Raw genomic sequence first — 24139 nt, forward strand, 5'->3', positions numbered from 1 at the left:
AAGTCCTACCATATTAGCAGCATATTACATGTACACTCCAACCAGTAAAAAATGTTCTGCTTTTGCTGAGCGACAGAAAAAAAGAGAAATAAGTGTACTTAGTGCAAGATCCTTTCCTTTTCGCCGATTGTTCCTGTTCGTTCATCTGTTACGTGTGCATAATCTATACATAGGATTGCACTGTTTGCTGAACAAAACCACACACAATCTCGATCGTATGGGTTTTGGAGGTGTGTGTGTGCGTTTGGATTACGTTTGTTCCTTTTTGGATGGTTACGAATTAGTCGTTCGCAAAGCGAGACTTCCCTTGATGTGATTTTGTTTCACATACCTCTCTATATTGCCACATTGTTAGAATGATCTTTTGTGCTGCACAAGGGTGAATTACGTGCAGAATGCATGCACAACATGTAATCATGGACCAATCGAAATATGGTCGTACAAAATATCCTACGACACACAGTCGCGTCTATAGATGGTATGTGACCGAGTGTGTCTGATTGGATTTATAATCGTACTCTCTAAAATCTGTCTCAATGTGTTATCTCTTCTGTCTAGGAGTATGTGTAGAGCGACAATTTTGTCAGTTTGTTCCATCATGATCGTTATTGTTTATGATCCAGCATTACGTTTTTCATTCTTGCGATATTCGCTGTGTGATTCGGTATCATGCTTTTGCTTATCCTGTACAACAGATGCAAATCGATTTATACAGGTACGATAAAAACCTCCTCTTTCGCACTCGTAGTTGCTACAAAAATTATGCAGAGCCGCACTATCCATTTTTCTAATCAGCATATGATCAGATATGAAATAATGTTGCCTAATAGCCATTTTGACCGCTTTACACTCGTTCCTGATTTGCGTACAGTATCTTAACTGATTGCCTCTTCTTGTGTTTTTACTTCGAATGATGTTACAGGGATTGTTAGTTACACCAAAGATCGATGGTTGCCATTTCGAAGTTCAAGTAGCTGCTAATGAATTTATGAAGCAAAACTTGCAACGATCACCATCGCTGTAGCGCATACCGTTTGGTTAGTGCGCCACAGCTGAATAGTATCATTGAAGAGCTGTTTTTTGTCAAAGTCTGTATGCTTAGTGAGAGTGGATGTTTTTTGTTTTGGTGTGTCGATGATGGGCTTTCTATACTTATACATTTTGTTATGAGTGTATCGATTTTTCTTATATCTTTTACTGTCACACACACGAATTGCCATTCCACGTGTTTCCAACTGCTGGTGCTTTTGTACTGTTATTGTTGTTAGCTGATGAGTTCCTCATTACACTATTCATCGATACATGAACAAATATACATCGTTTGGTTGGCAAATTTCTCCATGGATGCGTTTATCAGTGTCGTTAAAATTCTTCGTCACTCAGATTAATCTCTCTCGTTGATTGATTTACTGCTTCATGCTCAAAATGGAAACGGTTTGTTCGACAGAAAATGTTCAATGATGCTTCTGTGGTGTGGTGGGCACAAATGTTGCATTTTCGTGCACATGATGTTTATCTCTTCTTCAACGTATCGATTTGCACATTTGCTAAACTCTTGTTTCAATTTGTGTTAGTTTTATTACTTTTACAATCCAGCCTTAAAATGCTATGGATATACCTTTCTATAGTTTCAATTGCCTCCACGGTTCGCTTCTTATATAGTATCATTTCCGTAACAAACCTCTCCTCCCTTCTACGTGGCTCGTGTACATCTTCCGATTTTGTTTTCCCCTTTACGCATGTCGCATTTCGGTTGTTTCCGTTTAAATGTTCTATGTTTCACTGTTGATGTCAGCAGAGCCACACGCGTTGCTAAAGGCGTACAACTTATATAACGGTTCTTTTCTTACTTTGTGATTATTTTTTCATCTGTATTTTCTAACAACGGAAAAGTTTTTCATGAACTACTTAAAACACAAATTCAAGACACAGAAAAAAACCCTACATAATAGTAGTACAATCTCTTTGTTCGTGTAAAATAGAATTAACATTATGCAAAATCACCTGATGAAAAAGTGTGGGGAAAAATGCATTATGACTCATTTCTGCGAAACCTATATCTGCGGTTCGGATCGTAGTTTGTTGAAAGGGTGTTTTAGTAACTTAAAATAAACAAAAGATAAAGCTTTTTCCCAATTAGAACTTACAATCTTGGCTAACCAAATAAAATATAACCCTTCAACTAGAGCAAAAAAAAAGTTCTCTCATTTTGCATACTGCCCATGTTAAGTTTTACAATATATATGATGATCCTTTTGGTTCTTGTCTCGGCTTTAAGCGGTAAAATTGACTAAAGGGAGAGAGGGATATTGTAAACTAATCAAAAATATACACGCTTACGGAAAGGAAAGTGGAAGATAAATGTAAATTTGTAAAAGATGGATAGGCAATTAGCAAAAGGATCGATTGCATCAGCTAAAATTAGCGAATAATGGTAGGATGTACAAAAAAAAACGGAAAAAGAAAAGACAGCGCCAATGCCGTAACGTAAAACCGTCCGGAAATGCTGCTATTGCCAATGCCATGCGCGGTGCGCTTCATTTCGTTTAAAGCTGAGATTCGAACCGTTTCGTGAAAGTGTTTCCATATTAGCTTCTCTTCCTATTTACCTCATTCTGTACAATAGTCTTTGATTTTTAATTGTTCACAATCTCACATCAGTGACGTACTATGTGTTCTTGCATTGTTCCTTCCTGTTTTGGATCGTTAGCGCTTCGCTAGGTGTCGGAAACGTTTTCCATGCGTGTTCTAGTGACATATTTTAATCCATTTTTGTTCCGCTCTTGTTAAGATTTCGTGGCTTTTTTGTTGTAATTACTTTTTACTGTAACACTTTACTTTTTGTTGTAATTTTTCTTCTTCTTTGCTGCATGCTGTAGTCAGCACTTGTATTTTGGTTTTATACTATTGTGCCCTCTTTTACTTGACCCCAGTTAGTTGTTTCGTGTTATTGTTGTCCATTGTTGCTTGCTTGCTATTTTATCTCTTCATTTTTATGCTTCATCAAACTTTACTGTACTATTGCGGTGTGCTATTGCGTAGAATTTGCGTTTTGCATCATCTTCTTTTGTCTTCCGTTGTTTGTCATTTTTTCGAGCAAAGTCGCTTCTTTTTTTGCAAACGAATCATAACTGAATCTAGTATTCGTGTATGTGCGATTGCGTGTATGTGAGTGTTTGCTTATTATACAATTGTTTTATGTCATTCTCCTTAATGTGGCTTCGGCAATTGCTTGTGCGCCGGTCTTGAAACAGCGCTTTGCCACTGGACATTTTACACGGTTTTGATGTGATCAATGTCCGCATTTCTCCGCATGTGTGCAACGGTTGGTTTCGATGTGAGAAACACTGTCTTGATCCTGCTATCTGTCACAGAGCAGTGCCATTTCCGTTTTTGCTCAGCACTGCCAGATGATGATGCTCTAGTAACGTGCCGTGTACGCTTAGTCTGGCGTGCACTGAGTGTTGTTCAGATTTCCGCCTGCTAACAATGACGATGGTTACGTACAAGAGAGTGTGCCATAATGTTTCTGCTGGTGGTTGAATTTGGTGGTGGTGGTGGTGGTGGTATGTTCGCGGCGGAGGTCGTACTATGCAGTCAGTTTTGCACGGTGTCATTCTGCCTACTGGCTATTACATTGCTAGCAGGTTTTATTGCTACCTTCGACCGATCAGCCCATTCGGTTGGGCGCCCGTCGTTGGCATATGGATTAGCTCGAGCTCGACTAGCAGCGGGAAGTGATCGGACGGTATGTGCGGATGGGGGCAACCGACCACCTTGTTCTCCCGCAGCCAATCGGACGAGATTGGACCGAGCAGCCCGAGCGGCACCATGCCCTGCTTCGAGTAGAATATGTAATCGATAATACCTTTAAATTCGAATGTATAATTTGTATATGGCATTATATCTTCACTGTACGCTGACGCTAGTTTAAAGGAATGAGTAAATTCATTTGGTGTATCACAATTTGATATACGCTGCAGGCAGGATTTGTAGCCCAGCTCCTTGAAATCTTGATGGTCCATTGATACACGTCCGGCACTTAGAAATTCAATCACACCCGAGTCTGGAAGCGAGTTAAAGTCACCACACAGCACCAGTTGCACGTTATTTACATCGAACTTGTGTCCCGGTCGGAAGCTCAGCCCTGCTTCGTCCAATATTGTCTTCAGCTCGTTACTCAGCATCATCGTTTGGATGAGCTTCACGTCGCAGAACTCCGGATCCCAGTGGATGTGCGCCGTGCACACCAGGATCGGTTGCGAGATCTGGGCCGCTTCGGGGGATACACTTTCCCATGCACTTTCCTTCACCTTTAATAGCGCTGCTAGCCCGATGTTATCCTTCGGCATCACGCGATTGAGCATGTTGTCGGAACCTTCGGCGTTTGCCATCGCCAACTGATTGAATTCGACCAGATGCTCCTTGATTAGCGTAAACCTGCAAAAACAAAACAACACAAATCAATACATTTTTGTTTGCAAGCGGGGAAACCCCGGCATCCTTTGGGTTTTCTGGTTGTTATTGCTTTGAACTCACTTTGCAGAACGGAAGAAGATTGCACAACCGTCGACGTACTTTCGGTCCGCTTCCGACATAGTTTTGGCGCGCGATTTGGGCGAAAAGATGCCTTCGTAGCCATCGTTCTTTAGCTCCGGTTTAAAGAAGTTAAAGAATTGGTCGGTTTCCACCTCTTGCAGACTGATGATGTCTGCCGCATAATGTCGTATTTCGTCAAGAATGGCCTGTAAGTTAGTAAGCCCCGCCCAAAACGGAGTAATAGATACACTTAAATAAAAAATCTTGCCTCGAAGCTTTTGCCGCCACTGTTGGCAACGGCCCCGCGCGCGCTTACACTACCTTTTTCCTGTATTCCCAGCTTAATGCCCAGCTGGGACAGTAGCCATACATCTGTCTCGTTGCGTACTTATCGCACAACACGTTGTAGCACATGACCGTGAATATACCTGCAATAATAGGGAAAAATCAGGAAGGTTATGGGCTATGATACTCACTACATTACTAACAACATAACTTACATGCACCCCGGTTGCGATTGGGTCTAGCTAATGGGATCCAGGGCCGCTGTGGTGGTGGAGCAACCGTAACTAAAATGGTAGAATAAACAAACAAACAAACAAAAAAGGCATTACAATTTTACTCCATCAGACCGAAACCATTGCTAGCCATTTAATTAAGAACAGACAGTTGTGTTTTTTAATAACAACCATGTTATTTGGTTCCATGTCAACAGTTAAACAAAAAATAAAATCGCTATATTAATGTTTCGATAACCACGGAAGTTTAACGCTCCAATGGTTAAAAGCCAACGTACTAAATATAAAATCATCTGGACACGTGGACTACTAGACTAATCCATATTGTGCTTTGCACAATGGTGCCGCGATCGGTATTTGCAGTCGAATTATGATCCCAACGTGACAACGTGTAAAAATGTCCGGTAAATGAATAATTTGTTTCACTACGTGCTAATTGCCCCCGTGTGCGATCGTGTGGATCGTTGCAGGCACCCCAAAAACTAAATTATTTCGATCAATTGTCGTTTCATATCTTCACCTTTTTCGTGTGGCGGAAAAGTGCAAATGCGTGAAAACACAATAGAAAACTGCATGGAGCAACAGAACAGATTCCAAATTCAAAAGCTAAGGCGTGTACAAACAAAACGCCTTTCAACTATGAATGCAAGAATTTTGCGGCACCCAGACAACTTCGAACGAGGAAATCGGGCGGAAAATAAGTTGTTAAAATAATAGCACACGGCGATGGGTGGGTGTTGGCTGTTGGGCAATCATAGGGTTTTATATGCCTCTTCACGCCTTTCTGCATAACTTATATTTTTTGGGGAAGGACCGGCGGTTGGGGGAAAAGTAAAAGAATGCAGGGAAATAGTGTAAACCACTAGCAAACTTTCCCGATGAGAATCGTTTCCCGGAAACGAAACAATAACTTCACGGTACCCCTCTTTAAGATGGTGGGCAGAAGCAATCTTTCCCGGTGAACGGAAACTGCGTAGGATGTCTGAGAGACGACGGGCTTCTTCTTTGCGAAATACGCGATGATGGTTCAGAGGCGACACACAGCGACCAGAAGGGAACGAACGTTGGCGTCTATCTGTTTCGATGACATTTCTTTGTCTTTACGAAGCATGGCTGGAGTAAAGAACGGCAGCACCCCTTTTTTTTCGCTGCAAAAATGGCATGTCACAAGCTGTATACAGAAATACTTGGCAGTCCCGGCCAACCCGTCAACCCGTCAACCCACGCTTAGCTCCAGTAACACACTTTTCTACGTCAGGGCGGTGGGGTTTTGTGGCCATCACACATTAAGCTCATTTTCTTACACTCGTATGAGTTGCTCCAAATTAGTTGCCCATTTGGTAGCGCTATTAAGAATTTAGATTAAGAATCCTTTTTGGTTTCTCGTTTGATGATCACAACTTAATACAAGATCATGAAAAGATCGAAATAGTTTGAAAAACGATCTGTCCATCAAGATTGTTAACCACGCTTATTCTTCATCCTGCACACTTTCTAGGGATAGAGTGTAAATTCACCCACTATTACTTGTCAACAGCCTGTTTATGCAAATGTGGAGGTTCTTTAGTAGCAAAACAGTGTAAGTCCACATCGCTTAACGTCGTCATCGTCAAGTGCAAAATCACCATTTTCTTCCCAGTAGCTAACAGGCGAAAGATAATTTATTGATAGGATTTGTTAACGAGTAAATGCCTTTTGCACATTGCACAATGACTGTGTAAATGCGTTTGCTTCGGGCATCGTGTGCGGTGCTGCAATGGATGGCTTTTGATTTTATCATGGTTCTGGTTCATGCTACATGGTACTGTGATTTTCTGCACAAAAAAGGCTTCCAGCTAAGGATATAAATCTTGCTATGTAACTACACACACCCAATCGGGAGATCTCTCTAGATCTCCGCAAGGAGGAACAGCAGGTGTGATAAAACAGAACCAGGAGTCTGTCTGTTGTTTTAGTTAGGGTGTGTGTATTTGATAGCCATGATTTTGGTAAACTGTGGCGCGATAGTAAAATTTCGATTGTACTACGTGAACGCAGTACACACTTTACTCGATCTTACCGCTTAGAAGTCTTTGTTGCGAACCTGTGCAGACGATAATGGAAGAAGAGAAGATTTGCCGCGGCTTCTCCATACGACCTCTATCGCATAACGCAACACAATGGGTATCCCACCGTAATCTTTCCTTTTGGTAGAGATCGAACCTTGGGGTCAAGCAATTAGCTGTTGATGCTTGCTGTAGGTAGCCAGTAGCAGCACCACCCAACAACCTACTCCTGCCAGAACTGGGTCGAACCACACTAATAACCCTTAGCCCAATAAATCAACTGAAAGATGCATCCAGATACGCGACGAAACGGAAATAGTAGTGTAGTAGCGGATAGAAATGGGTTAAGTTTGCTCCCCGTTTTGCTCAAAACCTAAACAAGCACCAGGAAGCACTCTGTACAGCCACAATAACCACAAGCCAACTTGGCAACTGTGAGTTGGCGGAACCACCAGCATCTTTGAGTAAAGGGCAATTGAAGAACAACAACACAAAAAACACACACACACACAACAAATTGCCAAGATTAGCTTCAGTGCGAACGAGTTGCCACAGTGGGCTAGACCACGTGGTAGTCAGTATTGGATAATGCCGTTACATAGCTTCGTGTCGCGGTTTTACTGCAAACAGGTATGACATAGGGAAAAAGGTTAGTGAATTGCTTTCCGCCGAGATAAGCTGCTGCGGCTATTCCGTGGGACAACGGTCGGTCGGCAGCAACCGGAAGGTTTAAGAGTGTCATTTGTCGCCCAGGAATCATGTTTGTTCCATCCTGCGTGACAAGTAGCTTGTTTTATTGTTTTTCTGTTTTTGAAGCACCAGCCTTTGTTTGTTAACAGAACAGGCAGAAAACTGTCAGACTAAGATCAAAGCAAACTCTGCAAAAGCTTTCCTTTTCACTCCGTTCAAAAGCTCAATGGTCGAATGGATGGATGAAAAGAAAAACGAATCGATATTAGACTTTAATTGGAAAGCAGAATGGCCTGCATTAGAGTTGAAAGAAGAAGTAAACTCTGTTGCAATCCCTAGATGGTCGGCACACCTACGGGAAAGCTTGCAAAACCCAGAAGCCTGACGGATAACATCATTGCGCTTGTTGGTAATTAACGTGATGCTTCTGCTTAGCGAACCAATCAGATAAATAAATAAATCTGCTTCACGAGTGCAGGGCTGCTGTCTAGTAATTGAAACAAAAATTGTTCAAAAAAAACAAACCAAGCCTATGGATGGAGCAGCACTGTCCTCTCGAGCCTCCAAGAGTAACCATTCACACAAGAATATCAAAAAAAAGAACAAGAATATACTTATGTAGAAGAAACAAGGTGTGACCACCATGCTGCGGCTTGCTTGTTAAATGTTGAAATGAATACATGCAACAATTGATATGACTAAGGGCATGCAATGAACCGAGCCGTACCTTTAAGTCGAGTATCCTTTTTATATTTCTGCGATCGTACATCGTTTGGAACATGGAAGAAGCAAATGCATAATCACAAAAAAACATGGCCTTTAAGAAGGGTTAGGCGTGAAACGGCTAGAGCAGACGCCTTTGCAATTAATCGGTAGCAAATGTTCGGTTCCCGCCAAGTCAACGTAGGCGCAAGATTTTACAAGGAGTGGCCAATGTAAAGATAAATAGCCTCTAATCTAATGTTGATAAATGCTTGCATGTAGCACTGTAAACACTAAACAACAATCTATTTAAATGGCAGAGCTAGACGTGCGGATAATGGTTTCTACAAGCACAAAAATACATATAAACAGTTAAAATTATGAGATAATTTTATCATCAAATTATTCAAAAGATTGCGGAGAATACGGCTAAATGTCGTAAAAATAAAATAAAAAAATATTCAAAAGTAATGTAACATATTCGGTAGCTTTAAATTTCAAATAAAAAATACAACTAAACTATAATGGAATTCGTCCTTAAATTAAGTAATTTAATAAGTTGAGATTCCACTCTACTTCTCTAATATTTTTGACTGACATAATAACAAAAAAATATTGTTACTTATTTCAAATGACGATACCAGTTTACTTATGAAACAAGGTTAGTGAAGGGGTCACAAAAGGCACACAGGAAACCCTTTTCGATTCAATTGATTTCCGTCATTGTTTCACGGTAAAGGGCAAATAGAAATACTTTACTAACCGTTCAAGCAGTTGAACACTTTCCCTTCCGGCTAGTGTTACGATCCACTTGTCGGTTTGAGAGAATGGTTTAAAAATATTAACAAACTATAAATGGCATTTTTACTCTTTTCGTGTCACTTACTCAAACCGCACCGGAGTATGCAAATAATCGGATCTTTCCAAACGTCAACGATACTAGAATAGTTTATAGCTTAATTTATGGCGGACATGAAATGAATCACCGTTGTGAGCCATACTGTTCTCGCATCAGCCGTAGTTCGTTGAGTGTATTGCCCATTATTCGCACCTTTAAGTGCACGATTTCACACCGGTCACGGTGATGGCATGGTGATCCTGCTGGGTGGCATTCCTGTTCAAATAGAACGCTTGGTAATGGTTTTTGGATTGTCTGTGCTGATCGCGTTTCAGGCGAGTAGCTGCACTTCGAAGGATGGGTTCAATTTATTTTACAATTCCAACTGACAGTGAGTGGTAAAGGGCCTGAAGCAGAATGCAACTGCTGGGCGGTGCGTGGGCAGAACGCACGATGTTTAATTGTCTTAAGTGCCATTGGACATAATGTATTCGCATTATTTATCTGCAAAGTTATTGTAGTTAAAATATCCATCGTTCCCGTTCCGAGCGGTTGTTGTTCGTGACTAGGAATTTTATTTACCAATCGTTTAAACCTTCTTTTTTGTATGAAGTTTATGAATCGCTAATCTTAGTCGAGCGGTCAGAACTAAAACACAGCTCATTTGGTAATCAAAGGCAAAATACCTTGCACTTATATAAATTGAAGGATATTTTTAATTCCATGAACTTATCGTTTTATTATAATGTGCAGACAATTATTGCGAATGTCATACTTTGGGGTCAACAGCCTACTTGCATTCGTTTAGCTTTGTGCTTCGTAGGTGTTAAAATCTTAAGATCACCTCCCGGTGCCAATACTAGCTTTCTTCAACAAAGGCTAATGTTTAACACTAGAACTTCCGGATCAGTCATTTAGACTGGAATGCTTCATTTTCATCACATTATGTTTTGGGGTTAAACAATCCTATGGTAGTAGTTGCAACCATGCATTTTACATATATGTATATTCTATCGTACGATCTGCAATAAACATTAAAATATACTCCAACTCTTTGAAATTGTTTAAAAATTAACCACGAACGAAAAACGCTTTAATAATAATAATAATTTGCGCAACGTTTGTCTAAAAAAATAATTCATTGTTTTTGCAAATGATTTAAATTAATTAGTTTACATGAAATAATGAAATGATATAAAAATAAAATAAAAAATATATCCCAATTTCTCTCTTTCTCGATCTCTGTTTTCTCTCTTGCTTGGTCGTGCATTTTCATTTAGCATATCCACCTGTAGCATATAATCTATGTCTCTTCAGCATCATTATTGCTCGCCAGTGCACCGAGAGTGAAATCAGTTTGGGAAAATCTCCCAACAGCAACAACAAACGACGCACACAGCGATTTAACGCGAAAACTGCACCAGGGTGAAAATTGGGCCAGCGAAAATGATCCGCAAAATCGCGTATCCGATTATTCGTTTATTTATTTATGTACTTGCTTGTTGATCGCGTTTTACCATTTTCCACCTGGCTGATTGGTTCGGTGAAAGCCAGCCAGCAAAGGCAGAGGGAGAAAATAAAAAAAAACAGACAAAGCCGTACTAACATGTTACATATTTTCCCCCCTTTGATTGTGGCCCGATGATTAAGATGTGAAGGTGTCACTCGACGCCAACCAAAGCTCACTGGTTCTTCTTCTTTTTTTTTTGGTATCTCGTTTACTTAAACTTGAAAGCAGCACAACAAGCAAAACTGACACACAAGACTTGTAGCGCGAACTGGACCTCGCATCTATCTGTGGAAGCGGCGGCAAGTGCATCGTTCGAGGGAAAGATCTAAACAAAAATCTCGAAACATCTGTGCAGACATTAAATGTGGCCTGTGATGCTGCTTTAGGCGCAACGACTTTCATCTTTTTCCAATTCTAACGTCAACATCAGAGCTTGGCCAACAAGACAGGTGGTATAAGGCTTGCAGTGGAGATTGATAGATGGAAAAGAGAAAAGGGAAAAAAGCACACCAAGCTGACAAGGCACAATGGCGTCAAATTGGCTAAAGGCTGCGAAGTAAATGAATTTATAAAGGAAGAAAATTTCATTATGACGCGCTCTATTATGCTTTCTCGCTGTACCCTATACCCCTTTGGCCAATTCAGGTGTAAACTCTGCTTACACAACCGGGAGTGAATGAAACCACTCACAAGCAGCGAATGTAGAACCAACTGTTGATGGTTGGCAACATCGCAGAAAATTATGATGTTTGCATATTCTTCTAATCTTCATCTTTATGCTCGGCTACGTCGCCCACCTCACATCGCGATGAAGGTTCGCCACTCGCTCTGTTGTCATGTTTGTTGCAGCACACAAACGGAATCAATCTAAGCCCATGGAAAGCGCAGCTGGATGGCATTTTGTACCGGATGTGTTGCTACGGTCCCAGATGTGCGCCATCCAAGAGTGGTATTAATAAAAAGGAGCTATTCCCACCTCGGGGCCATGGCTGACCTCCGTACCCTTAGCATCGAGTTTCTCAGTATAGGCAGCGTAACTTTTCTCAAGTATGTCGCACTGCTGTCTAATCATCATCATCATCATCATCTCACCATCAACGAATTGCAATGAATAAGCCTCCCTTTGGTTGTTGACGAACAATTCAGAGAATTAAAGCGCTATGCACGACAAATATAATCCATGCAAAGAGATGCAAATATTGGCCACTACTTGATCGATCTAGTGAACATATATGCGCATGATATTTAATACGTTTTTTTGAACGTCATACATCCAAATTTATTTACAGACAAGGTGTTAAATCACTAACCTCTAATTGACCGAAATTTAAATCCGCTTTCAAACTCTTATTGACCCAAAGTGGCAAACTGCACATCCCGTAAGGTACAAGGTTAAACTCAGCTGATCATTGATTGTATCACAGACTGCAAATTGGCAACCATGTGCACATTTTTGGAGCTACTAACAACAGATTCCTCTATAGCTTCGGATCGGTAGATTATCTGAGAGGGTGATCAATCCATCATTAAGGTAGCAGGTTTTGGTACGAATTTGGACTTCGACTTGGGTCGTTTTAGATCGGTGCTTCGTTAAAGAAATAAATTTCGCCGTCTATTACCGTTGTGAAGGAAACATGACTAACAAGCACCGGCAGTTCTCAAGTACCGATCAAAGCTAAAAGCTAGCGCATAAGACATGCTATTTTGAACAAAAGAGCCCTAGCGACTAGCGACAGAATTAAGACATATAAAGCAACCGGACCACTCTACTAGAATCGAATTGCACGTTTGTGATGCATTATAGCAGTTACATCGCATTCACGAAGGTTACACCTCGATCGTGTTTAATTGCAAAGTGATCTTCAAAGAATTGAAACAGCATGACAGCAACGAGCTTGTTTATTTCTGTAGAATTCTTCAAATATAGAAGCGATTGAAAATTACTTATTCTAACGGTCAACAAACATCTTGTTCTTTGTAAAGTGCATGATGAAATATACAAACAAAGCTTCAAAAACATCACTTGTACGAGCGATCAGGCTTCCATCCATCGATCAAACATAATAGGTGTTCTTTTGTTAGCACCAAGATTAATTACATCTGACAGGATGTTGTTTTGTGCATTTTTTGTTTTGTTTTGTTTCGATACACATAAACTCATTGATTGAACTTTGTAGCCTTCCTTGTATATATTTAATATTGCGCCTAGTATTGAAACCATTGCAGTGGCAACATTCTCTTCCAGCCACATTCCTCTGTGCACCGTTCCCCTGTGGAAGCGATGTAAAATATTTAATTCAATATCGCATCCACTTGCGCTTTGGCACGATTACTTCACGATTACTTCAACTTGCATGCATGCATATTTACGCCAGTCTTTGTCACTAGTGATGGTGGTTTAAAACAGGGGAAGAACTAAGGCCGAGCTTGAACTGCAATCGTGATATTTGTTTGCATATGTCGCCGTTGCAGTCGTTCGGCGTATTAAAAAAAAGATAGCAAAGCAACAATTTCAACGAGTGCAACCGTATGACGTTGTTCTGACGTTGATCATCAAGCAAACAAGACGAAGGAATGTGAAGGAATTCGATTAATAAAGTAGGTAACATTCCACTGTAAAAAATATTCAAAGTGTTATAATGGACTATGTTTCATCAAATAGTGTAGTAAAATAAAAAAAAAATTAAAAAATGTCAACCATAAAATCGTATAAAGTTATTCTTACGACAAATTGAAAACATCTCATTACCCACTATCGCGAAATAACAAACAAGGTATGACTGGTTTTTGCTACTGCTTTCTTTTTGAGCTGACCTACTATCAACACCTAATTAAAGAGGTGGAGATTAAATCTAACAAGAAGTCAAATTCATTTAATGTTACACGATTAATTATGCTACAAACCTTAAAGCACACCATTTTATCGTTCAAACGTTTGTGTGTGTGTATGTAATTCAGGTAGAAAACCTACGTAAAGAACGGTGCTAAATGATTTTGTGGACACCTAAAAGATAGCATCTTTTGCCAAAATTGCGTTCACACCAGGGTTCACTGTCAAATCGGCCAATCTTTAGCATTATTTTCATTCTAAGCCGGGAAAAGCTTTTATTACGACGCTGAATTTAACAGATGCTTGCGTCCTTATCAGCTTTTATGGGATCAAATATCTCATAAATCTTACCACCATTTACATGTGCCATTCGTGTTTCGTCAGTAGAATGATTGTCTTCATGAGCTGAGTGTTTTGCAAACTACCAACTGAAAAGAATGAATTCAAGCTTTTCGTGAGGTTGTGAGTAAAATACATAAGAAGTTCTAGAAATCAGAATCTTAGGAAGGTTGGCTGTGAAACTTTACCAAAGCCGGCATACGTTGTTGTCGAATGGATCATCACGACATCATTAGAATCGAATATCTCTCTAGACCAGAAGGGATAAAAGGTTATTTGACCTTATGTTTCCCAGATTTACCGCGCCCTGTTTCACCATTTTGTAGCAACCGTTAAGTTTTGGCTGCTAGGCTCCTTTTAAATTTGCCGAAACAGACGCTTTGATACTTATTTCCTTTCCTTTATGTTTATCGCTCAAAACAAGATTGGATCGTAAATCCAAGTTCTGACAGGAGGACAACCAGATTCTAAACCTAGACGTTAAGAGCAACAAGTTTAGGGCCACTAAATTTAGAACTTGTCTGAAAACGTTTAGAACTAAATTTCAAACAAAGACATTTCAATTTGCTTCATAGAAAACAAATTAGCCCTGCGGCATGTTTCGTTTTTGCTGTTGGGAGATATTTTTTTCTATCTAATTCTTGCTTAACAATCGTTCAATGTTTAAATCAATGTCCGTTATTATGATCTAAAGTTGGCAAATAACGAAAGGCTTCACAGGAGTTGCCGTAAGGCGAGTTTGTTGCCGGAGGCCCTCAACACAACAGCAGTTTTTATCTGTTTTATTTTTCCTTTCATGTATCCCTTTCCTATTTTCCTCCATTATCGTTTAAACTCGTGCGACTTCTTCGTCTCGTTGTTTCGGTAATTAATTTAAAGCTTGTAGGATTAGTTTTAGTGCCTCCATCAAGTCTCGTTTGAATTTCTCTCAAACTGGTACTGAGATCCGCAGTAAGTGCTTATGGCTATGTTGCTAAGATATTCGAGATAGGCGGGATTCGCTGTGCCCGGTCGTTGAACTGTGACCAAGTTCTTTATTCCTCTGGTTTGCAGGATTATTTCGAGCTGTATACGATTCGGTTCAAGAGCGATTCCCTTCGCGATCCTGTTTGAAGTACGCGCGTATAGGAATGAGATCGGAAAGCACTCACTAAACGTTACGAACTCGAGGGCACAAGTAAGAAAATAAAAACCTTTCTGCCCGTTGGACAATTTCCAACATCGTAAAGAGCTGCTTAAATATGGATGACCGCTGTTCTGCTGACAAGCGTCCGTCAACGAGTTCACGATTCTATTTCGGCTTCATTTTTTCTCGCATCTGTTTCATTCTTTTTCGGAGAAAAATGTTAGGATTAGTGTCACCTTTTTGGTAATCTTTACATACAATAACGTTGCGTCATAGTTGTTATGCTTTTATGCGCTAGTAACAGAGCAGAATTAATTACTCTGCAAAATGTTCTTAGAGAAAAATCTTAGAGAAAAATTTAAAAAGAAATAGTCAGTTAATACTATCTGATATTATGAAAAGTGTTCATCAAACGGTTAACAATCATCATACATAGTAGAAACGCAATACAAACAACTAACAAACCTAAATCAATCAACGTTGGATCTACATTAAATGTATCGCTTGTATCTTCGAGTGATTAAGTTTCGTTGTTTTTTTTTGCGAGCCAGAAACAAAAATACGAACGCGACATGAATCATAATTTGAAAGCTAAAGTTTGTTGTCCACACACAAGTACACCATGTGCCGGAGGCATTATACGCGGCCACCCAATTCTGGTTTTGAAGAAAATTCTGCATAATATTGCAATAATACCCAATAAATCAATCGCATCATAAACAAAAAAAAGTGTTCCAATCAAAAGCAGCGTAAGAGAAAATAAAAACACTTCGTTTGTTAAATATAACGAAGAAAACGGGTCAATATTTTATGCAAATAGAATTGTAAAAAAAAAAAAACAAAAGTAAAACGTAAAACTCAACAACAACACAACAGAATGAATTGTGCAATCGTTGTTCCTGCACAGCTACACTTCTTACCGCGGGACCCTACATTGATTGATGGCGGTAAAACTTGATGGCGAGTTTTCTAGGTCTCGTTTGCGCGGTGAATAATGACGTGCAGTGTGCAATTGATGATTCAACTAATCGTCGACGCCGGCTCATCACCGAACGTTCCGAGCAGACAACATTAGCAACAGGACATACACACCAAACGACGAAGTTAAAAGTATCAGAGCGAGAATGATGAACCCACCGTCTATACATATCTCCTTTTCGGAACTTGCTTCGGCATGATTGCAAGCGATTACAGTAATTGAGAGTCAATTACGTTGATGATGCTTACCCTTGGGTGAAGTTTTCTGAGTGAATTAAACACACAACGCGCATGTGACGTGACCGTACCGCGTGAGATCGTGACGTTTATTAGCGAACCAAATGCAGATCATTTTTATTTTGGCAAATTTGTTTTGTTCTTGTTTTTTGCAACAAAAAAAAAATCAATTTTTGGGACAAATTAACCTAAAATTATGATGGCCAATGGCAATGGCTGTCGATTGTCCGGTGTGTGCTCTTTAATAAGCGCTTGTTATTTCCTTAATTGCATCAACCTGTTTTTTTGGGAACTTCTTATACCTGAATCGTTTAACTAATGTCTATTATAGACATTTTGGAACCCAAGCGTGTCTAAGAATATTATTATTATTTTTATTTGATGGAGAGCGTCTGGCCATATCGATATTTGTAGCATTATGAGTATTAAATACAAAAAAATCAGATCAAACTTAATTAGAAGAATAATAAAACTAAACTTGGTTTTATTTGTCACATTAGCAACAATTTAACAAAACGCACTAGACTTTGTCTGTTTTGCTACGATTACATTCGACGATATGGGTTGTTTTTAGTGATAGATACGAATGATTCGATCAATATACATTTTTATTACACTTTATCATATCCATCACAAGACTGAAAACGTAAACCGCAAGGGTGAAGAGATTATTTTTTATCGTCCATTGTTTTGCCGCCGGTGTATGCAAATGCACCGGGTAAGTTTTTTCAAAGAAACGAAAGAAGAAAAAAAGAAGTTATCGTTGATCCCATAAACAATTGATGTGGAACGAAACAGTAACCGACTGCGCCATTCAACCGATGCGTTCGGAAACGAAGCGGATTTAATTTATGATCAAGGCGTGCCCCTTACCATACAAGTCTCGAGCGTTCCGATTACGCATACATACATTGATATGTTTGATATTTTTACTCTTTTTTTTTGGAGGGATGCGAAAACGCGTCGAAAGGAACGTGGTCGGGGAGCACCAGTGACAAGAATACATTTTGACCTGTCGGTGTTCGTCGCCTATCGCACCGTTGACATCTTTCGTGGGCAAAAACCACATCCAATTCGATGTGTTATTCATCATCATCATTTGCTATCGTGCCTTTTCATCTCAAGCCGTTTATAGGAATAGGTTTGACTATAGGAAGAGCAAAAAAAAAAAAACGAAACAAAAACTTCACCATGGCGAAATTCTAGAAAGGTTATTTGAAGCCAATCAAATGGCAACGCAACAACGTATTTTCTTTTGCCAGCAAGTTTCACTGCGAGATCAATATTCCCTGATAGCGATAGAAGCGCAAAAAAAAGAAGTTCCAACATTGTTGCACACATGTTCTTTTCTGGTTATTTTCTCAGCAGAAATATACCTCGCTTTACTATGATAATTTATCTTTTTTTCTTTTTTCTTGGTTCCCTACGGTGCATACATACGGAGCAAGAAAGGCAGTAATGCAGCGAGCAGTATGTTTTAATTGATTTTACAACTATTACAGATTGTCAGAACATGGGTTTTGTCAAACAGCTGCTGCATATCAGATAAGAATGGCAACATTTTGTTTACACTGAAAGAGATATAATGGTGAAACTGTGTAAAGTTGAATTTGAAAAAAGGGATAAAATTGGACAGATAAAATCAAACGATATTATAAAAGCTAGTTTATTTTTCTTTGCCATGTCCATTTAGAAGCTCAATGTGAATAAATCAGAGAAGAAATGCATCGGTGCGCAATAAAACAAACAATGCTGATAAAGATATTTTACGTCGTCGGTTGCCCTAAGAGTATGGCCATACTCTGGACATTCTTAATGGCGCAAAATGATAATAAAAATAATGATGACAGTTTTGATATGTCACCTTGCCATTTCCTTGCCTTTTTCTACATTGGAAGACAGAAGGGAGATGCTAGTAGTATACGGTGTAAACCGACGTAGTTCACCTTTCTCGTACCCATATCGTATGTCACACGTAGCAGCAAGGGACTACGGTTCGTTGCAATATTAATTGAATGATTCTCATTCCGTCCACCCGCTACCTCACCTCACCCGCGTGGTTATGCATGAAGCCGAATGGAAATGTTGCATCTAATGGAAAAGTATGCATCAGCAAACTGGTGGTGGCCCATACTCGAGCTACGTAACAACGAAACGGTGACATTTAGCTGCGGTCAGTACGAAACGAAACACCTGTGAAAAGATTTTGCGGTATGTTTCGAGCTGGATCGGCGTAACATTGCACGCAGGACAAGCCAAGGACAAACAACTTTCACGCACACGTTCTTCAATATCCCGTATCTGTGTGGCCGTGGTCGGTATCTCTCACACCTCGAGGTGCGCAAAAGCAAAGGGATATGTCGCGCGGGACACAAAAGGCTGCACTCGGTACCGTTAGGAATGTGCAATTATGTGACGTTGCGTTCCGTGAGAATGCTTTCGGAATGAATCGATCAAATGAAGGTTACGAAAGTGGGGTGAATCCAGGGCAGGATGGTGGGTAAAGTGTTGGTTGAAAATAATTAAACTTTAATGCTTTTATTTACAACGTCTTGATGAAGCTCTCGTACGTAAATGACATCGTACGATTATTTTTGCTTTTTTTCCATTTTCGAAAGCCGCGATGTACTTGGTTTTAACCAAATTATGTGAAGTTGCGGATGCATTTAAAAGAAATTTCGCTTCTTTAAAGAAAACACAAACCAATACAAAATAAATAAAAAAAATGTTTAAACCAACCAAAAACATACGGCTAAATGATTTCATTGCCTTCACGCAATATTGTTGATTGTGTGATCTTAACATGAATGAAGAAAAAATAAATAAGCGAACATGCAAGTCACCGATGTAACGTACCTAATTCTTGATTCTCTAACGTATATACCACGACTCATACATACACAACAGGAGGTACACAAAAAAAATGTATAGCAAGCGCATCAATTCAGAACATTTCAATGTCACAATGAAAACAATTGAATCTTTAACCTCATCGAATCAGCGTGGTACATAAATGGTGGTACAACAGCAAAACAAACCACACAGGAAAACAATAATCAGTGAGCAACAACCTGCTCACAGAGAACAACAAAAACTATTCTTTTCTACAAAAAAAAATTACACCTCCACAAAACAAAACATTCCACATGCTTATGAAGCTCAATGAAAAGGGCCCAAGTGAGCTGTCGCCTGTCGGCCGTTGTTGGTAATCTCGCGCTCGCACAATCGTTTACTTGAATGTCGTGAAAGAAATAATATACCCAAGTACACTGGGCCGCTTTTTCGGCAGAATATAACAACCCTTGAAACGTACGTGGACTGTCATAAACGTTAGTTTGAATGGGATGATGTTGAGACAGATTTAGTCTTGAAACTTCCCAACCTCTATCGTTGCCCACCACAGCAAAGGATCTGACAGCGTATTTGAAGAATGAGAACTTTTTTGCGCAAAGCGATCTGGTATGGGATCGATTGCAGTAATTTGCGTTTCAAAAAAATACACCATTCCATCTTCCATCTCTTGCATACGCAGATAAAACTTTACGACCCATCAGTCAGTGTCAGTTTTGGGGCCTTTGAAGCATCATTCAATGCTTAATGTGTCCTGACGTGGGATTAATATTTTTCAATCAATGAATAATATTGTTGCTCACGTTCAGCTCGTGATGCATTTGAATTTTTGGGCGATTTTTTGTTTGACAAGCGCAAAGCCCAAATAAAATCACATCCATCAACTGCAAAGACATAATTGTGTATAGAGAATTAATAAAAAAGAACCTTATAATTGATTGAGTATTTTGCAAGGTACACACACACACACCAAGATGCATTACTTTACGATTCTAATGGACAGAATGCAAACAATACATGGATGCAAAGAGTTCAACGAACTGACTAATGACGCTTTAACAGACTAGGCGCTATAGTGAATTAATATAAAACGTCGGTTTTACTGATTAAGATAAGATCCGAATCAATTCGCAATAACTATACGGATGATTGTGTATCCAACATTGACATTGGACACTAAAAATTCTTGCTATGGAATCAGAAGCCGATCAATTATAAATATTATGCTTCCTATATAATTAAATAAGAAAAATCGAAGTGAATTCCATGGATGCTAAATGCATTTTAAATAAAAATTATATTTAATTAATAATTTGTTAATTCGCCGAAGTTATCATAAGTGGTTTAAATTTTGTATTATTGTTTTAAATAAATATTCTTCTTGACTCAATGACCTCTAAGGTCTTGTCTAAGGTCTTTTCTTGCTTACTAGATTTATTTTTTACCACGCAGCCATGCTACGGGGGGAAGGTCTGGATGGAATTTGATACCCGGTCCTGTCGTGTGGATCCGGCGCCGTTTGTCAAATACACCACCGGATCGCCCCGGTTGATATAAATATTATATCTACATAAATGTGCAAACTTTGACCTGCCGTGCTGAAATAAATTGTTCTCCTGCATTGAATGAATAAACTTTTACATGAATTCCCAGTGTTAACTTTCTCCAAATCAAAGCCTAATTCATTTTACCGATTCGACAAAATCCCAATCTGAATGGATAACATGATTAATGACTAGACGGTCAATTCTATACTAGTGATTAGCCAAAATTTAAACGGCATTAAATTCTTCGGAAATCTTATTTTGCACATTTGCCTACGTAAAGTGGAACGAACACATTTTTCATTCGATCGGCAGGCGAACAAACCTAAAAGATCGAGAATCGAAATCCCGTTCCACCTAAAGGGTGCTTCCAGACGACACCAAGCGCTTGTAATAGCTCCGATTAGTCAGTGATTAGCTGATGCCGGGGGATGTTAACGGGGTTAGGGTCATGGAGTGGAAAATACGAGAATGAATTTGAAAAAAAATATATATACACATAAATCTATGTCCCGTGTGCGATCGCGATTATGTTCCACGTTCGGCGAAAAAAAGGTGATAGAGCCTAGTGACAGCCAACGCCACCTAGCGGTCTAGGGCTTTGCTGCAAATTAACACATTCTTTTGCGCGTGACCTGCCCCCGGAAAGAGGCAACAGAAGGTTACCTGGGCGGTGGGACGGAACGCGAATGTGGTGGTAGGGGGGCCAGCTCAAAGGGAGGTCGGCTAATATGTATGTTTCGGAGCACGAAACGTGAAACAATAAATCATTACAATTAGCCCCCGCTGAGCGATACTCCCAAATACGCAACCAGTTTAGGATGGCAAAGGAAAGTCTCGAAGGGAACTCGTCGTTCGAAGAATCCGCGAATCAGCTTCGAAGGAAAGGGGCAGAGAGAAGAGCAACATGTTTTACAAATAAAAAAAAAGACGAGATAAAAAAGGAGGAAATACACACAAACACTCCCAAAATGAATGCCGAGCATATCAAATGATCTTTGTAAGCCCGTTTGACAGCGATAAATGGTTTCGTGTTTCATGAAGCCTTCGCCCAATCTTCAATGGGGCAACCATGATGATTTAAAGGACGATGATGAATTTATGAACGAAGATTTTAAGGTTTACACAAAAAGGGACTGAATATATTGTTTGATGCTTTTTTTTTGTTATAGCGTAGATGAATATAATTATTATGCACGGCATTATTAATATTCGCTTTAGTTTAAAATAGAAAAAAATTTATATAAATTCACATCTTTCACAATATCGTTTTAACAAAATTATTTCCATTGTTTTTTGATAGCATCACCTTCTCAGGAGATGCTATGCGACCACATATTTTGTAATAATTATCCAACGATTCCACCATTTTATTGGCGATGTAAAAAAAATATCCACTGATTGATTCTAGCAGACCGATCAAGAATGTGGTTTAATGTAGCCGACGTTCAAGGTATTCTGCAAAAGAGGAGCTGATGAATTATGCATGACGGTATGAAGTTATGTTAACAAACGGATATCACAACGGGAAGATTCACAAGTACCAAATCGTTTCGACATTTAAAAGGGCTTGTATTCCGATTCCTACACTTATACAACTATCACTTTTAGTTTTATTCCTTTTAATGACTCCCGCTGTCTAGCAAGCGGTCTAACGAATTCCGCTTCTTTCAAGCCTTCGCCGTTGCATTGCACTAATCGTCTCCAAGCCGAATGTACGACAGAGAGCGAAAGTGCTTCGTACACGATGGCAATTGCACTGAGACAAGATATAGCCCCGTTTCCTGACAAGAAAATGAGCGCCATTGTTCTTGGTACACTCAAATTAAATCGTCGTACTTAGTTAGTTGCCTTCGGGTTCGACAGTTTCATTGCACACACCCCCACCCCCACAGCCACAGCCACCCTTTCCCATGTGACGCACATCAGACTCGCCACAAAACGGAAGTACTAAAAGGCAGGAAGAGTGGAAACAACTTTCCTGCTCGAACATGAAAGTCAAAGAAATAACTGGCGGGCACACAATTTTAAGACACTTCAAGTAATAGCAACAGCTCCATCACTCACATCTCCATCGCAAAACAAACCAAAGAACATACATAAAAAGGAAACACAAGATACAGACACACACAAAAAAATTACAATAGCCAATACTCATCTCGTTCTTCACCCTAGATACATAATTTGGTTCGCAAAAGCCTTGCCGCCTCCGTCATCCATCCATAAGACACAGACTGAGAGATCTCTCAAGCCTGCATAGTTCCCAACGATCACCCCGTGGCGGCACCACCCTCGCGATCGGGCTTTTTGTCTGTCTTTTCCGACGTAAAGCGAACCAGTTGTTGTTTTCGCTACAGTCAAATTTAACAACGACCGCTTAGTTGCAAGGCGGTGGGAGACTGCTGAACGAAAATAAACGGAAATTGTGCGGGAAATTCGAACCAATTTCCCTCAAACGAGCACGCTGGAACAAATGCTTTCAGAGGAAGGGTGGAAATATCAGCCAAAAGGGACGGGAAGCAGAGTGCCATGATGGAACGCCACAATTGTTGTGTAGTGTAAATAGTGTTTGTTTTTACTTTTCATGCTCATTTTACTTTCGTGCTCCCTTCACTTTAAGTACGTATTGATCCCAGGCAAAAGGGGGATGTAATTTCACTCTTTACTTCTTGCTGCACTATTTTTGTTTTCTCATCACTATTTCACCATTTTTCCGAAAAGTCGGGCAACGAAAACGAAAAGAATTCCACCTCCACCACCTTGGCTTTTTTCTTTGCTAGCAAAAGGGTCAGAAGAAGAGAAAAGTGTCTCGAATCAGAGAAAAAAACATTATCCACAATGAATGAAAGATCATCAGTCCGAAAAGATTCACCACTGTCGCACGTTTTTGGCGATCTTGCTGTCTTTCATTTTCCGTTTTACTTATGCCGACGATCTTGTGTATTGCGCGAAATTCCGACCAACCGCCTTCTCCCCCCCACGCGAAAGTACAATGTGAACGATTTTTGTTTGTTGTTTTCAATTTCATGCCATTTTACGCGGTTCGATTTTCCATCATCCGCAGCATGGGGGTTTTTTTTCTTTGGTCCTCTCGCTCCTTGAGAAGCGCTACGACATGAAATCGAAACGTGAAATTGTCAATTGTGTGCCACAAACAAACATGCTGCTTGCCTTTTTCAATGCCATTCTGGGGAATCGTGCCCGTCAAACGAAATCTTTACGAGCGACGCGGATATTTTCTTTATTTGCCCATTTTACTCTTCTCCGTACAAGAATACCTTGGGGAGCAGGCGAAAGGTATTGGAGACGGAATTGTGGCCTGCAGGCGACATTCGGGCGATTGAAACCAACGTTTTCGGAAAGTGATGAGTTGTTGAAATTCGCAACAAAAAC

At 39.8% G+C, this 24139-nt stretch overlaps 1 protein-coding gene across 5 annotated transcripts in view; it reads right to left on the reverse strand.

Moving 5' to 3' along the window:
* Nucleotides 1-1553: 1553 nt before the first annotated feature.
* The window catches only part of LOC125763018 (CCR4-NOT transcription complex subunit 6-like), a 103401-nt gene continuing 80815 nt past the window's right edge, over nucleotides 1554-24139 (reverse strand). For all 5 annotated transcript variants that reach the window (XM_049425714.1, XM_049425715.1, XM_049425710.1 and 2 more), the window contains exons 5-8: nucleotides 5040-5108; nucleotides 4861-4967; nucleotides 4540-4745; nucleotides 1554-4440 (exon numbers count right to left, since the gene is read on the reverse strand). In XM_049425714.1, the coding sequence (XP_049281671.1) occupies nucleotides 3657-4440; nucleotides 4540-4745; nucleotides 4861-4967; nucleotides 5040-5108 (1166 nt within the window). In that variant the 3' untranslated portion in view covers nucleotides 1554-3656. The remainder of the gene's footprint in view (nucleotides 4441-4539; nucleotides 4746-4860; nucleotides 4968-5039; nucleotides 5109-24139) is intronic.

The sequence above is a fragment of the Anopheles funestus genome, chromosome 2RL, assembly GCF_943734845.2.
Source record: "Anopheles funestus chromosome 2RL, idAnoFuneDA-416_04, whole genome shotgun sequence".
NCBI lineage: Eukaryota > Metazoa > Arthropoda > Insecta > Diptera > Culicidae > Anopheles > Anopheles funestus.